An 18003-nucleotide genomic window follows, 5' to 3' on the forward strand; every position below is an offset into this window, starting at 1 on the left:
GTATTACAGCTTCTGAAAAAAAGGGTTTGAGAATATCTTCGCATAGGTAAAATTATTTTTTTCCCTAACATTATGCTAGAATGACCCAGTTGCTCTGGTCAAAGGTCTTCCAAGTTATTTTATAAATCAATTAATTTTTAGAATAATTATATGCAACTGAAAACCTGATATGTAGCAGAAAATCTTAGTTAATAACAGGCCTGTTACAAAAACTAGAGAGACACATCTACCTATCTATCCACATATTTGCATATATATATATATACACACATATATATAAATATATACATTGTCATCTTGTGGGTGTCCCAAACTGAGGCTCTGTCAGAACTCCCATTTTAAATACCTCCATCTAAAAAGTACCTTGACACAAAGAAAAAAATGTTGATGCTCTCAAGAGTACAGTTCTACATGAGGTAAAGGTGTACAAGGATGGGCAACATTTAATTTTTATTGATTTATTTTCCTGTATAGAATTTTGTGATAGGTGTTCCATATATATGAGAAATTAATGATATGCTTTCACTGCTGCATATATTTCTACAATATTGCAAAATTGCATAAGCTTTGCTGATGAGGCTTAATCATCATGATTCTGTTCCATGACTAGTTAGCCTTCATACTTATTACCAGTTTTCAGTCCTAGTCAAAATAAGTGACACATTATCTTTTCATTAGATTATTAAACAGTCTTTGGTGACGAGACTGAAATTCACACAGAAGAATATTCTTGTGTGTAAGATATTAATTATGTTGTTACAGTACATTGTATTTTCATATTTGAAAACACTTAAAATAAGACACATTTGGAAAGTACAGACTACTTTCAAGCAAAAATTCACAGCCTCCATAAAGCTGAAAGCAAAGGTTTTACAAAACAAACTTTCAAGAAAGGGAAGTAAAAATTTTTAAGGCTGACAAGCTTATTCTAAAAAGTACTTCTATATTAGGCAAATGTTAAATATTCAGTCACAGTTCAGGTGTTGGAAATTTTTTTGTTGCATAACTGTTAAGAACTTATTTAATAGGATGAATGAAACTACTATCTTGTTTCACAAAATTTACAATTTTTCAAGATGCAATGCTGTGTTCAGGGGAAACCAATCTCTGTCAAAGGCTACTAAGAGGAACCTCAGCTCTGTAAAAGCAGAAACATGACTGAGTATTCACCTGGGATGTAGCAAGTTCCCCTTTTTTTGGTATTTGATGGGGGACTTGCACAGGACTTAGGGGTTTTATGGGATTTTGTCCCGTATCTCAGTCAAGCCTTACACAAGTATATAGATGCAGAGTCCTGGCAGGATTCATCTTAGAATCACAGAATGGTTTGTATCATCTAGCTCCAGCCCCCTGCCATGGACAGGGAACCTTCCCTGAAACCTCTTGGCTATTTCCAGGCGTCTCTACACAGGGAATGCACCAGTGACAGCAGTAGAGTCCTGGATACATCTCACTCTAGAGGAAAGGCAAAGGCAGCCAGGAATTAAGACTCCAAAATGATCACCTTTTCCTCCTGACTCTAAGGACACCTTGTGATGGGGAGCTCCAGTGCAGCCACCTGTACTGTAAATGGCTACATTCAATTACAACTTCCCAGCTAAGCTTGTTTGTTTTTTTTTTTTCTCCTAGGTAATAAATGTTTAATTATTGATACAACTGGACAAGCTTCAGTACAAGAAGACTCATATAAGATGACAGATATTTAGGCTATGAATGTAGCTATACAATTTTTTAAAAACACCTCCCTTTTTGCATCCTTTTTTTGTACCAACCTTACAATTAGTTAAAACTGATAAAAAATTCATAAAATGTGCACTTCAATAATTTTTCTCAGACTTCATGTCAGTAGCTATCCACTACTAGTATCCTTATGCACAGTATAAATAATATTCATATAATTCCAAGTATTTAACCAGAAGAACATGTCTTCAGGTTTTATATGGATGGCTGCCTGCCTCTCCCCACTGAGGCCAACAGCGAAACATGAAAACTGAGCACAAGCAGAATAAACCAAAAGCAGCACTACTGGAAGTTTACCTGACAGCGATTTTAAAATGATTTCTAGTGCCAGGATTTCTGAATTATGGGAACTGTGATTTTCCCAGAGCAGAGAGAAGGCTATTTTTAGCTTACACACATGAAAGGAGAGTGGCATACTTCACAGGCAGCATCATTGCAGGTACTTACCTAGGCTTGACCTGGTGTTCGAGCGCTCTATGATCGCGTGCTTGCTGGGATTGTTTAACACTGAGCGTTTGGCAAGCGAGATGTCTGCTGTGACTCGAGTAATTGATATACTGCAAAATAAATACAGCAAAGTAGCACTGAGCGTTATTGAGCTTTCAGGGATGTGGGGAGAAGTCTTGTTTAACACTAGAAGATGGCTAAGACTACAAGAAAATAAGTTCTCAGCAGCACAGTATGCTTCACCTAATGTGAACAGAGAAAAAACTTTATCTAACTTAATATTGCTATAATAACTACTGATAAGTCATCCTCCTACATGTGCCTGGGGAGAGGGGAGGCAGAAGGAGGTCAGGATTCCTGCAAAAGACGGGACTTCCCTGGGGTCTCCAGGACTGGTGACGGTCTGACATTTCACCAGTATTCCCAGTATGAACAGGCTGGTTTCTCCTTTCCCTGATTTCTTGAATGATAATATAATGAATGACAACCTGTCTTACTTTAGCCATACCTGCAAGATATGTAGGGATATGCAGAACTAAATGGTAAAGGTAAGGCATATTAGGGAAATGAGTCCAGCAATAAAACTGAGGTGTTTTTTGGTTTGGCATTTTTTGGTTTTTATATTGTTCAGCTCACTAGCATGTGTTTTTCTAACAGAGTGCAAGAGCTACCCATAAATTTCCAGAAAAATTCATGCTAGCAATGAAATGCTAGCACCTAAAAATAGGAACTGTAACTTGGAGAAGCACATACTTGAAAGGCCTAGGTTGACTATCTGGCAGGCTCACTTTTGTGTTTATGAGAAAAGATGAGCCAAGAAAGAAGTGGTTACTTTCAGTTGTTTGCACTGCTACATATCCTTCTGAATATTCTCCTTCCTAGGAAAACAGTTACCTTGGTCTATTTTGCTTTACAGGGTCAAAATGCCCCCCTAAGTTCCTTTTCAAACTCTCTGGTCTAATGAGGTTTAGAGGTCACATTTTTCCAGTGCTGAGAATTAAATCAGACTGATGATATTCCCTGTTCTTCCTTGTAGGATTTTACTTGCAATTTAAAAGAGGAAACAGATTTGCTAAGTGGGGGGCTCCTCTCCAGCAAGCACAGTTAGATGCTGTTTGTTCATCTGAAATGTAATCCAACAGGCCATTTCCCTATGAAATCAACATGTGTATGCACTCATCTAAAAAATGTCACAGAGCCAGAAGTTCATATGAAAAACCAGAATTATGCACAATACTGATTAGTAATATAATTTTGGAAATTTAGGAGTGACTGAGCTTAAGCTAAAAGCATAATCAAAGGTGGTGATTTCTGGCACAGCTCCTCACAGATAATTCCACTTGTCTTAAAATTAAATAAAACATGTATATTGGGATACTTATTAGTTTTCTTTATTTGCTAATGGAAGGACTGTACAAACTTTTACAGCTTTTTGGTTTTCTGAGTTGATTTGGATTCTTTTCTGCAAGTCTTTCTTCCTACAGGCAATAGTAAATTTTTGCCTTTTAAAATGAAATTATGGTATACTGAACAACGCCAGATTTATCAGTCTGTTTGTCTATGAAAAATACTATTTTTAATTTTAAGACTTTTTACCATCTTTCTGAGGACATTTTCATTTCTTTGAGAAATGTCACATCAGGAAGATCAAGTCTGCTCTCAAAAAAAAGGGTGCTTATGTTCATATTGCAAAACAATTGCAATGAGAGCAGGGACAACAGTGTGGCAGCTCAAAGCAGTAGCATGAACCTGAGAATCTCTGGTGCAAATTTGTTCAGGACCTTAAGTAATAATTCCAATGGCTACTGAAGTTTGGGATGCTTCAAACCTGCTACTATAGACACAAATTTTTTTTGGAGTATTTGTGGGTTCACCCTGCCACAGTTGGATCTACAACTGAAAATCTGACATGCTCTAAAATATTTAAAGATATAAAGATGCAAAAATTTTCTTCTGCTTGCAACAAATGCTTTGTTAACTTCCAATTCTGAAGGTGTGTTATCTAGGGTTTGACAATCCTGACTAATTTACTAAAGTGGTTAGGTATTGACATCATTATTCTGACTGAGAAAATCCACCAGCTTAAACCACAATGTGTGGTATTTTAAAGAACTGAAGCTATTGAAAAAAAACGTCAAGCTCCCTCTTCAAAGTTTTGACAGCAGCAGGACACACAGAATAGTGTTATAGATCTGACCACTTCCAAACTAAATAGAACATTCCTTAAAATTACAGATTTTATTATAACATCTTCCTGTTTTCACAATTTTTCCTCCCAAAGTCAAACCATTAGGACATATTAATCTGGAGCTTGATCCAATACCAATATAATCATGTCTGGAGAATGCATCTGATGTCTCTGCTCCATGGGTCTGTGATGCTGGAGTTATAGACCATAGCACTGCTTTTAGAGACAGACTATCATTTGACATCTGTACCACAGGAATGCCTGAAGGCTCAAATACAAATCCCACTGTGTTACAGTGGAGTGTGCTGCAACCACTCGGATCAGAACGCAGCTGGTGTGCTGCCAAGGGTGAGAGTATTTCAGCAAGGTAGGGCACTGCCCCACCCCTCATCCCACTCCTTTTGAAACTTCCACTATAGAGTCCACAACTATTGTCAAACCAAGCTCCTATCTTGAGGGATCAAAAGTTTGACAATCCCATACTCCGGATAGTCTGAATCCTACACCACTCTTTCTGAGCTGGATGTCAAGTGAGGAAGTAGAGTTGAGGAGGAAACATGGCTCTGGCCAGTTTGCTCAAAACCTAGGAAGCATTGATGAGATATCACTTGAAAAATATTTAAAATCACTTTTTAATCTGTAGATAAATATCTAGCAATTCGGAGTGTGAATGTCACAGTCCTCAAGAAGAAGACATCCTTTTTTCCACTCTCAACGAATATATGCCCCAGAACACTTCCCAGTGCAACACAGCCTGTGCATGCTCCGTCAGGGAAACTTCCAATCCACACTTATAGTCCACTGATCAAGGAATTAGCTGTCATTTATAATTTTGTCCAATGTTATAATTTCTGAAAAACCTTGTAATACCCAAATGGAACCTGTAGTATATTTGCATAGCAAAGTACTTACCGCCCTTCGAATCTATGTTTTAAAAAATCAAATAATGCTTTTTGCATCATATCTGTTACCTAGAAGGAAAAAAACAACAAATTCATAATTGCATAGGAAATTCACAATACTAAATGCTAAGAATATGATAGAATAAAGCTGACAATAAATCTTGTATCCAAACAATGGGATTGGAATGCAATTTATTCTTAATCTCAATTCTGAGATGAAGTAAAATAAAAATGAGCAGTTATTCAGTAGGAGTAAAAACTGTCTGATGTTTGCCTATATTATAAATTATCAAATACAAATAAAGCACAGTATTTTGTAGAAAATGAAACTATTTACAACAATCCGTTACCTCATATCCCTTCAGAGAAGGCCCCACTAAAACTACTGGTCGCATAGAAGGCACTACATCATAGGGAGGGATGTGCTCTGTCTGCAAAACAGAAAATGATTTCAGCATCACAACACCTAGAGAAAGTGTTATACACTCTAAGTATTAGGAATTCTGAATTTCCAGTAATGTCACAGGAATCTCAGATTCCTTAACTTTTCCCAGGAACTGGTAGCACAAGATAAGGACATAAGAGATTCAGGGATTTCTTTTGAAAAATCTTTTTTTTGACTTTAGGGTTTCCTACTGTTTTCCTATATACTTTGGACAGTTAAAAACTCTTACTCTGGGTCATGCACGTTTCCCACTGCATAATTCCTAACTGGTAAATTGAAAAGGTCATTTCCAACACCTAATGAATTGAAGTGATTAATTCTACAGCTGTGACATCTGTTTCCAACAGGAATTTTACATAGCAAATTATGAAAGAGAAAAATAAAAGGGGATGAGAAAAGCATAATGCACCTTTTTTTTTTTTAATGTTCAGATTTACCCACTGCTTGAAAAAACATTGTGACATCACTGCAAATTCCCATGGCAGCATTCAGTCTGACATTTGCATTAGCACCCACAATTCAATTACAAATTAAATAAAAATAATGACTGATCAAGTTAGTATTTCTAGAAAACTATCATAAGCAGAGCTTAGGATAGCATTTCTTCCACTTTGGGAAGTTCTTGTCACCACCCAAGAATGGATTCTGGTAGTACCCTATTTACCAAAATACCAACTGATGTATCATGCACAATTTCTAAAAAAGTACTCTAGCATACAAAGATAAAATAGATTGCCTCCTTTTAAGGGTTGCAAAAAATTTATATTGTTATCACAACACAATATAAAAAGAAATAAAATGTTAAGTTTGGTATTTTTTCTTCTTTAGTAAGTGGCTGTTCAATATATATCACCATGAATGGAATCTAATCAAATAGAGGTTTCTGTTCATAAGGAAAGTTTTGGTTTATCTTTGTATTGGGAATAAAAGATTGAAATCCAAACCCAGAAATGTGTGGGTGTTACAGAAAAAGAAATGCCAGATCTATTTTTCAAATGCTTACATAGTACAAATACATCAGTCAAGATCACAGAATACAGACATTGTTCATTGTTCCAGAACTCAATGTATCCCAAGGTGTTTCGCAATAACATTAAAATAAGTATATACATTCCAAAACACAAACCCACAAAGACAGACATTTATACAGTGACAGCACACAATGCTACACAAGCAGCAGTCTAAAGCAGTCTAAAACACAGAAAATATTTTTGTGAATGTCCCTCAATGTAATTTATTTTTTATTACCTGTAGTTTCAAAAGCTAATTAATAACATGAGAATGAAGACCAGTGCCCAAGGCATCATAAGCATGTGAAATGAATTTATTTTTCACAGTACAGAATCTGACTCAACATGTTTCAAAGCAAACCCCTGCAATTAGGCTGGGCCTGTATCCAAAAGCAGTCCTCCACTGTTCTTGCAAACATTTTTAATAATCTGATAAGCATATTTGAGACAGATTCGAAGAAAAATTCATTACAGTTGTGCAAGTGCTTTTAGCATGAGTGCCCTGATGTAAAAGATCTTTGTCTTAATGTGGCTGACTTAACCAAAGGCATTCATGCTAGAAGTTAACCAGCTATTTGACAATCAGGGCAAGCACAGAAATTACCTTATTTGATGGAATATGGGGTATTTTTAAATTCTGTTCTGTTGCAATGGACTTTTTTTTCTCTAAATTTTACAGCTTGAAATAATGAAGCTGTCAGCAGGAAATTGAGTAGAAGTTATCTAATGGAAGCATTAAAGTTCATTAATTTAGCAGTAGAGAATCTAATATTTTCTAAGAGACTGGCACTGAACTACACAGCTTTCACTGCAGATTCAAGTTCATCTATGAACTCAGAATAAAAACTGGCAGGTTTGGACATATGGCTTTTACTCAGTGGTTTGACTATGCAGATTACTTTGGGATGGCCATCCAGTGCATAGTGTAAAAATCAGTATTACAAACCCCACTAACACTAGTAATGATTCTGATACGGAAGAAAAGAGGCACAGAGTCAAAGAAAGATGTGGGACTAACCCTCATCCAGGTCTAAGGTGGTTCATCTGGAAGCTGCAGCTTTGAAAGATGCTTATGCAGACAGCATCCAATACATGTCAGCACATATTATCCAATCAAAAATAAGATTAAGTAAGAAATTACTCAGAAGCAAGAACCTGCTGTTGATTTCTACACCAGGCTTAACAGACCAAACTGAAGCCAATAGTTGTGACTTTGGAAATGAGAAGGATTCAAAACTATGTAAAAGAGCTCAAGAAAAGAGAGACAGAAACAAAGATCTACTTATTAAACACAAGAGCATCCACAGCAGGGACAACAATGTCACTTGGCACTGCTTAAGCACTATAACAGTCAGTTATTACCTGCAGATTTAAGTGAGTGGTTAAAACCAAATGAATGAGAGCTATGAAGACTACAGATTGTAAAACAAAACAGTCAAAATGTGGTATTTCACTACATAGTTTGGCTGCTACCTAATGTCTTGCTAACTTCTTCCAGCAAAGGCCCTAGAAACCTATTGCAGCTTCTTGCAACAGGATGCCAATTACATAATTCTGTAGTTATCTAGGTTATCTATGGAGAGACATCGGCTCTCCTGGGAACCACCAGTACCACTTCCAATAGCTGGGATACTAAAAAAGTCTCACTGATGGATGGCAAGAACATTTGGCTGATAATTTATACATGACATCAGGAAAAACCTGAAGTAAACTGTCAAAACAAGTCTGAGGTTTCCCATTGGTCTTGTGCACTTGCAGACTGCACCTAGTGAATTAGAAGTTTAAGTACAGACTAAATTAAAAATAGAATGAACTTGACAATTTGTTTCCAAAGTCCAAACTGAGTGTCTGATAGATTCCAATAATGATTTCAACAGACTGAGTAATAAAGAAAAAAAAATTTGAGAAAGATATAGAAAGAATGAACATGCACTAGACAGGTGCATTACAATGCTAGAAATAATTTTCTCAAACACTTTAGAAGGCCTTCTAAGTGTGTCCTTTTATTCCATCAAAAAGGATAAGTATGTAGCAGAGTTTCACAGACACACAGAACTTTTGCCTCTTTTCCTGTAATGAATCCACTATCAGCTCAATACATCTCTTCATCACTAATTCTAGAATAGCTGCATTGTTAATCTGGAGTTATAATGCTAATGATGCCAGTGGCAGGATAAACACAGGCGATGTCGATATAAACTTACCGATTTCTGCTTCTGCTTAGCTACAGCAGCATGGAAAAGAAACAAAGAACAACAAAGCATGCATGTTATTGGCTTGTCAAAGGACGCAGACAGTTAACAGGACTAGAAATGCGACGCAGTGCAGGTGAGCAGGTGGACAGATGGGAGCTTGGAAGTCGGTGTTACCTTCTTAAAGAAGGGCATTCTTTTCTCTTTGGAGTGGGGTGATGTTACACTGTTTGCACTGGGTTTGGGGGAGCGATGGTTTGCTGGAATATCATTTTCTTCTGCATCTAAGCCAGTGGCATCTATGTCTACAGCTATATACAGACAAACAATTCAGAATTATCAGATGACAGGGAAAGTAAAGATAGGTTAAAAAGGAAATTACAGGTAAAGAGAAATAAAATGGTCCAGAGTAATAAATAAGTAAATAAATAAGTAAATAAATAAGTAAATAAATAAATAAATAAAGTTGACTACGAGAAAAAAACACAATAAAACAAAGGGAAAAATTTAAAGGCGCAGTACTTTAGGATTCAAAGACAGAAGGCGATCTGTAACAGTTACTGCAACATTTACAAAATAGACCAATGGCCAAGTTTGTTCTTCTTACACCGGTGTAAATCCAAAATATTCACTTGAATAGATAAGATTTCCACCAATGTAAACAAAGAACTTGTTCAATAACATTTGGATTATTTTATAGAAATGAACACTAAATGAAAATGGGTATCATGAATTGAAATTTGAAATTTCACTACTGTGTCTATGGGAAATGAAGAATTAGAAGAAAAATCAGTTTTGATGACAAAATCAGCCAGATATTGGTATAATGTTATCTACATTTATCTAGGGATGGACTACAATTGCATTTTTAATCTTTTAAATAAAAATGCATTGTACTCATAAGATACATTTATTAGGAATAATTAAACATAGATCTACTAATAGGGAAAACTAAAAAGAATGGATAGCAGAAGAAAGGAAATTTATCCCAGCTTGGCTCCAAGACGTGGATCTGAGTAAAGAGTCAGGATGTAGGCAGGGTAAATGGAAGTGAATACAGTAAACCATTGCTGTTCAATCTCTACCCCAAAAGAATATATAACCAATAATACTTGTACCATAACCACAAATTATGTGGCTTTTAGCAAGTAAGTAATAACAGTTTCAACAGGAATCCTCACAGACTCAGTAATAAATACACTTTCAAAACACAAAGCCGTATTATCCTGAATGCTGAGTAGAACAGATACCTGCCAACCACAGGTAAAACCAAACAAAACCAAATAAAACCTTGCTCGTTTACAACAATAATCCTGATCTTAAGTAGTGGTTTAAACTTGTCTTCAGAAAGCAAGCAGATGCACAAAAGTGAACCATAAGCAGTCATCCAGCACCACCCTCATGTGTGAAGATGTTACCCACCTCTCTCTACTCCCTCTGGTAACACACACTTATCTTGCCATGCCCTGATGTCGAACTGAGGCTAACCCTAAACAGATCTGTAAGCAGAACAGTTTGTATTGACTTTACCCAAACCCTTAATTAATCATTGCAAACTATTATGAAACCATCTTAGTGACCTGATTTCGTCTGATTCATGAGTGGGACATCAACTAATACAGTGGCATGTGCTATTAAATTATGTAACAAATAAATATTTCTGTCAAGCCTACGTGCAGCTACTGATGTAACAGACACTTGAGGCAGTGATCTCATAAAGTACATTTTCCCATTTGAATTATCCACAGATCTAATGCCTTGATGCCTGACACTCCCTGAGTTACTGTGCCTTTGAGTCTGTCCTTCCCAGGAAAAACCCAGTGAGTAGATTCACATCCAGATTCCATAATCCTGCTCCTAAGAACACCCACAGAAATCATGTAACATTTTCTTCTAGCAACACTGCTCCTTCATCCTCTTCATAAGTATAAAAATAACATATTATCTTTTCTTGAATACCGGCCAGCACAGATACTGTAAATCACTCACAATAAGACATATTAAAACTCCTTTGGTACTATGTTCTACCACAATTGTCAGTAAAAGAAAAGTCAGTTACCTTAAGTTTTTCCTGTAAGAAAGAAATCCAGAATTTGATCAGCTAGTTAACAGTATCTCCTTTATTCATTCTAAGTCTTCATACTATGGAACATTTCCTGTGACAGTTCTTTTACTGTTAAATATCTTTAGTTCATTGGGATCTTTTCAGTCATTTTCAGCATTATTCTTACCCAGTTTGGTGGCCTAACAGGACTGTATGGATTTTTTACTATAATAATATTGATTATTTAAATGGATATTAGCCTCTCTTTCATTTGTTTTTCACTGATTCTTCATCTTGTCTGTGTGTTTGTTTTGGTTTGGTTTTTTGGTGGCACTATTTTATACTGAAAAAACCCATCCCTGACTCAAAGCAAAAAATGAAATAAACTTATTCAGTTAGTATTCTTCAACTTATTAAATAATTGATGTATTTGTAATTGATTATACTTTCAAAGAGAGGAGGTGTGGGAATAATAATTGAATTGTGTTTCAAAGTCACTTGAATTCTTGTTTTAGTCACAAACTATGCCTCTTTCACCTTTCTTAAGACGTCATAAGCAAAAAATTCTTGTAGACTCAAAATCTTGCTATCACAGAACAAGTTCATGTGCACTATCCATACATATTTTCCAAAGCTTCACTGTAACTGAAAAAACTTTAACAGATTTCCTTATTTCTCCAGAAAACCATGTTTCTTGAATGACAATGTCTGAAGAAACGACTCAATGCAATGAAAATTAGAGGATGGGTAGCAATCAGTCAGCTGGTAATCCAGGTGAATGATATCTGTATTCTTAACTCTAAGCTCTGTGCAACATTCTGGAAATACATGTACTGATCTGGGGGTTCTTTTGATAGCAAATAATAACACAGCATTTCAGATGCTCTAGCAATAACATTACAACATGGGTTGAGTCGATGGGCAATTTCACTACAAAAATGCAGGCATTGAAAAAGTTGGCCTTAACAATAAACACATCAGTTTAAAGCCATCCAAAAAAAAAAAAGATTAAGGTGTGTTCAACACTTGTTACAGACATACAATAGTAAACGAATACAATATTTTTGAAATAAAAGATAAGTTAAACTGAAGGGGAATATTTATAAACAAACTGCAATTGCAATAAAGTTGGTTGTTACTAATAAATCCATGGTTTCACAAGACAGATACATTTTTAAATTGCTTGAACCAAATTAAGCTACTACAAAAACATGACTTAATTTCTCTGTCTCCCTTTTAAATTACAAAGTAAATACTTTAAAATCTTCAGGCTCATTTTAAGATGCCTGCTCTGCAGTCCAGACTCCACATAAATGAATATGACTGGAAGATCCATGTCTTTGCCCTAGTAAAAAAGGCACTAGCAACACTCATTTATATTTTCTGTTTCCAGGTATTTATAATGCATATGAGAAGATAAAACATCCAGCAACACAGCAGCTGAATTCAATTGATTTTTTTTTGTGATCTTTTGCTGTGTTTTTTTAATGGAGCTAATGCTAGCATCCTTCCCCAGTTTGCCACCTATTTGCTTCATATCACTTGAATTTGGATTCAAGTTAAATCTAAAGTTAAATCTGTATGTCGATGCTCTAAGTAAAAAAAAACGTATTTTTGAAAAATCTGTCAAAGGCAAAAAATATCCAGCATCCTAGAATTCTGTGAAGCACATCGTCATGGTCAGAATTGTGAAACTAAATGTTCCTGATGTTTTAAAATAATGCCTTTCTTGATGCTACTGCAGAAACCTCTCAGGAACTTCTATTTTTATTGTTGCTTTTTCTCCTGTGCAAGAAAGTATTTATTGTTCAGTAGGAGTGCTCAGACCAGACCAAACTTTCCACTATTGTTCTGTAATTTCGTCTCACAGATCTGTGATGTCTTTGCTACAAAACTCTGTGGTAAAAGCAAAGAGGGAATTTTGTGCATTAACAGCTCTGTCATTGTCTGAACTTGCTGGCATTGACTCCATTACTTCAAACCACCCCAAACCAGCCTTATCTGGAAACACATCACACAGGTTTTACCTAAGAAGAATGGAGAATAAGAAGATGTCTAAAGGCACATGCATTTTACACAGATTAGGTTAAAGAGTCTCTTTACCGAAGGATTCACAACCTACTCACCAGATGATGGAGGCGTCGATTTTCTGGAACTAGGAACGATGTCACCCAAACTGGATGAAGAGTTTCCTCCTGATTTACTGGAGTGAAGTAATACATTAGTCTGAAGTTCTGTAGCTTTCTCAATATTTAATCTAGTTTATTTATGATCTGCCTTCTAAATGAAGTGCTAGCTGTGAGACAAACAGTATTTCTGGCAGAGGTATAAAATATACATCTCCCACAAAATGTGTGTACATTTTGAGACCTGAGGAATTGCAAACATCAATCATACTTTCTGTGCTGCTGTGTAATTCATTCTGCTGCTCTGACTTCCACAGGATCTTAATACAATTCAGTAAATAATATGGCTACTGGGATACATGAATTAATATTACTACCTATTAATAAGAGTAATTCTTAAGCCAGTGAGCATATCTGTTTCCTTTAGCTGAAGAGTTATTGATAAATTGCTAATTAAGATGAGACTGTGTCTATCATCTTTGCAATTTAATTAACATCCCAATTCTTTTGCTTTCTCATAAAATATAGCACCTAAGAAAAAGTCTCTCCAACAAAGTTAAAGCAGTCTAAGGTTTTTTGTCAAGTTTTGCTTTGTGAAAACCTATCCAAGTTGTGAAAATGAATCAACAGTTCTAGTCTTTTTTATTTCAGTTACCATAATAAGAAAAGCTCTGAAAAAAATGTAAGAAAGGTTATTTCGCTCTTCAAATAATTCATGTGCTAGTACTAGTTTGCACTTTCTTTATCTTGAAATATTAATAAGCACTAAGTTAATGCATTTGTGGTGTAGGACAATGTTACCTTCAGTGAGAATTTCTGAAAACTGGAAGCCTCTATGATTTGGAAAAGAACCTAATCACTGGGACACACCTGGCTGTCCCAGAAGAGTCACTAGAGGAATAAGGAATCCAGCACCCTTCTGCTGAGGACAGCATGCTCATGGGAAGGGCATTCCACAGCTGGGGAATGCAGCTGAGCCCTGCCCAATCATGGTGTCCTACTCTGGACATGCTCTACAAACACTGATGTCCTTCCTATGGAGATAGGAAAGCATTTCTGGCCTCCCAAATGGTTCCTGGCTCAATTCCAGGTCCATCCCACTCAAATACACTGGGAATATTTGTTTCCTTTATACTCAAAGGGAAACAATTTGCTTCCACAGGTGTTGCTAGAAAACTACTTAATTAAGAATTCAAGAGTAAAGGTGACATTGTCCTATCTTGTAGTATTGCTCAGAATATCTAGAAACAGCCCTTTTTCTTATGCAATGATGGCTGCAGTCAGAGATAACAAATGACTTGACATGAAACTTCCATCATAAAATGTAGTGCTCTTAAAAGCTGTGATTGTAGGAAATGAATTTGACAAGACTATTTTTTCCCTACAAGCTAACTAACAGGCATTGGCTTTGGCTTACCAGTAAACTCATCTTAACATTTTCTGTAATTTCTAAAATGAGCTTAAAATGTCTTTAAAAAGAGGAATATCATCAAAACAATTAAAAAATGTAAAGAATTTAGATAAAACAATTTTACATAAAAAAATTTACTAGCACATAGTAAATGTACTTAATGTAATGTATATTAGCAATTATTTTATAAAAAAAGGAAGAAACAATTTCAGTAGTAGGACACCAAAGATTGCCAATCTAAGTATCTACTTTTCTCCCAAACAGCAATGATACTAATAAGCTTATTAATTAACAATATAATATTTTAAATAATTTTATATATTATATAATAAATAATATAATTCATTATATATTAATTTCTTCATTGATCAGAAATATTTGTAGCTGCCACTAACAATAATTAAGCATATATATGACTGATACACAGCATCAATTTCCAAGTTGTGTCACGGACAATGCTGCTATGATTAATGATTTTTTGTTATTACCTGGAGTAGAATTTTCCTTGTTTTGCCTTTTGTTCATGCTGCAGCCTCATGTTTTCTAGTTTGACTGGGCTTGGTATGAATCCGATTTCACAGCCTTCTTTTACCAATCGTCCTATCCACCAGTCATTATTAAATTTCTACAGATTAATAAAAAAAAAAAAGAAAAAAGTAACACACTAAGAAATTACTGTATCTGGGGATAACTTTGTTATTAATTTTAATTTGCAGCTATGCTAACTTTTGTAGTTCTTCCCTGCAGTTAATCACTGTGCTATGTTATTATGGCAATGAAGAATTGTGGTAATATTCAGAAATATATTAAAATAATTATTCCTTTCAAATTATTAAAACCCACAGTCCTTAAGTGGAAACCTTCCTGCAAAGACTTCATGTTTCTCCCTGGTTTTTGTTTCTACCCATTTCACCATCTTTATTATTTCTTGCTTCACAGTCTCCTCTCATATATGAGAGCTGCTTTTATTCTCCCTTCGTGGTTCTCCTTGGTGGACACCAGAGATTTAATATCCACTCGCCCCTGCTGCTAGAATTTTTGTAGCTCTGTAATAATCTATTTTTCTTATTCCTTTTTATTCAGTTCTCTATTTAAATTAAAAAATACTACTTCACAAATTCCCTCACTTCTCACTAAAATCTTCTGAAATATGGCTGAATTTGGCTGCTTATATATACCCTGCTTCAGATAGCACATGTGATCTGCATCTTATACTTACCATGATAGATCCACAAGGACTGGATATCTCTGGATAACTAAAAAAACTTAGCAATTACACAAGTTCATCAGATAGCCCAGTTAACTGAATTTCAGCTCTGTTAAATATGAGATATTGACTACTTTAACTCAACAGCTTTATTCCTACACCCCCCGTACCCATGTGTGGGAGAGGTTGGTTGATTTGCAGAGGTCTATGCAGCAGAGCTATTTTCTTTTTCCAATCTTATTTATTCACCATTTTTGAAGGAGAGTAAGTCACTCATGTATGGGCCCCACACACAATACTTCTGGTGTTCCATGGGAATAACTATCATCAAAAAGGAATTTTGGGTAATTTGGAATATTTATTAAACTTTCAGAGAACACCTGAATGTGAAGAAATAGCTCTCTTGCATCTGAAGCTATTATTATAGATATTATAGTGCATATTTAATTATATAACAAGTAACTTTAACAAGTGTACAGTTAGGAATAAAACATGTAAAATGTGTGGGCTCCCCTAAAAAGAAATTAATTTTACCATCATTGGTGGATCACTGATACACAACCTACATTGCAGTATTATCTTTCACTTTGGCAGCTACAGAAATCTTGTGGTGCTTGAGACCAACCATAAGATATTCCAGCTAACCAAAAATAGAGATTAAAATAAAAGCACTTTTAAGCTTATAAAACATAAGGATCACTATGAATATTATAGATATTCATCCAATGCCTTTATGAGTAAGAATAACAGCATTTCATAGAGAGCTGCTCTGGAATAGCAGTTTCTCAAAGCTGTATTAGACTGAAATGTATTATTAAAATTATACCCTATCATTACAAAAGGCTAACTAAGTCATTAACTTGATAAAAGGAAGAGATAGATAATTAAGAAACACCATTGAATTAAAATCTGAACAGTCGCTATTTTTGTCCCACAGTGCAACAGATTACCAGGCAACAATATTAATTTTATTAGAAGCAATAGAAATCCTAAATCCATAGGAATTTCTTCGTATAGAAATAAAAGCATACTTCTGCAAGGTCTCAAAGATAAATGCTGTGTCAGTATATAAAATTTATAAGATATTTTTTAATGTTTATAATAACGCACATAATACTTTCTAATTTTAATTTTTTTAAAATTTTTTGGTATTGAGAATTCTAGCTCTCAAGTTGCTGGCTCAGGTGAGTGATTCTCTGTAATTCACCTGTGTTTGGAGCGCCAAAGGAAATAGAAAAATTAATTAAACACAGACCAAAATGATGACCATGCATTAAAGCCTCAAAAGATTGATAAGTTACTATGATGCAGCAGTTTCTTCATGCAGGAAGGAATCCATCATCCTTTTATGTACTGAGTTTTAATGAATGTAACCTAATAATGAAGATAAATTTCCCTCACACTCAATCACTGCAGTGCTTTTCATCACTGTCCATGTACATTTTGAACTGAGGTTTTTCTTGTTTGAGCCCTCTCAGCAGCACAAACTGGTGAACAGCCCTTTCAGACAAAAAGAGGACAGCACTGGTCCAGTATGGCATCCTTAGGCAGGCAGAAGCTCCTGGAGATTAACTCAGCTTTTCTTTATTTCTAGCAATAGGTTAGGTATTATATATAAGCAACACTGCATTTTATAGTCCATTATATTTTTTCTTTAATCTGCAGAAATAATTAAGGTTTGGACAATTCAGTTCCCCCAGCATTAACTGTAGGGAGCAGCAAACATACTGAAGGAGCAACACCTGGTGGGACACAGAGCCCTGGAGGATGAGCAGGGCCTGGGACAGAAGATGGAGGGGGAGGACATGGCTGTGCAGGGAAGGGCTGGGCCTGGAGCACCCTCTGAAGGAGCCTCAACCCACCCAGACACAACACTGCTGCCAAATGCAGGGCAGGAGTCCGACTCCCACTTTGACTCCTTGTGGATCCCGTCCCATCTAGCCATTCCAGACCTGGCCTGGTCCCAGGGTCCCTCCCCAACCAATCTCTGGCCCAGCACCAGTAGACAATAACCTTTCCTCAACAGCTGACAGGGAAAAACAGGTGCTTCTAAAGGCAATCAGCACAGAATGCCTATTCTAATACACCTGGGGTTGCAGGAACATTTTAATCTATTTTTCCACCCCTCAGTGCTACGTACAGCCACAGACAGTGTAAGAACTCAGCTTCCCTTCAAGGCATTTTGGAGATACAAAAAAGTTCAGGAGACTTTTCCTTCCAGATTTTCTCCCACATATATATACATCTGAGAGTAAGTTTTGCTGTGAAGAAAAATGCATTAACTTCTAACA

General features: G+C 35.8%; 1 protein-coding gene across 8 annotated transcripts in view; it reads right to left on the reverse strand.

Moving 5' to 3' along the window:
- Nucleotides 1-18003, reverse strand: part of CACNB2 (calcium voltage-gated channel auxiliary subunit beta 2) — a 246609-nt gene that overhangs the window by 25654 nt on the left and 202952 nt on the right. For 5 of the 8 annotated variants that reach the window (XM_054273993.1, XM_054273994.1, XM_054273999.1 and 2 more), the window contains 6 exons: nucleotides 14994-15130; nucleotides 13095-13171; nucleotides 9102-9235; nucleotides 5628-5708; nucleotides 5288-5346; nucleotides 2188-2297 (listed from right to left, as the gene is read on the reverse strand). In XM_054273993.1, the coding sequence (XP_054129968.1) occupies nucleotides 2188-2297; nucleotides 5288-5346; nucleotides 5628-5708; nucleotides 9102-9235; nucleotides 13095-13171; nucleotides 14994-15130 (598 nt within the window). Of the gene's footprint in view, nucleotides 1-2187; nucleotides 2298-5287; nucleotides 5347-5627; nucleotides 5709-8936; nucleotides 8957-9101; nucleotides 9236-13094; nucleotides 13172-14993; nucleotides 15131-18003 lie in introns of all 8 variants that reach the window. The other 3 variants (XM_054273995.1, XM_054273996.1, XM_054274000.1) reach the window with 1 other exon arrangement.

Source organism: Melozone crissalis, unplaced genomic scaffold (assembly GCF_028551555.1).
Source record: "Melozone crissalis strain CALT ecotype California unplaced genomic scaffold, PUWL_Pcris_2 ptg000016l_1, whole genome shotgun sequence".
NCBI classification, from domain to species: domain Eukaryota; kingdom Metazoa; phylum Chordata; class Aves; order Passeriformes; family Passerellidae; genus Melozone; species Melozone crissalis.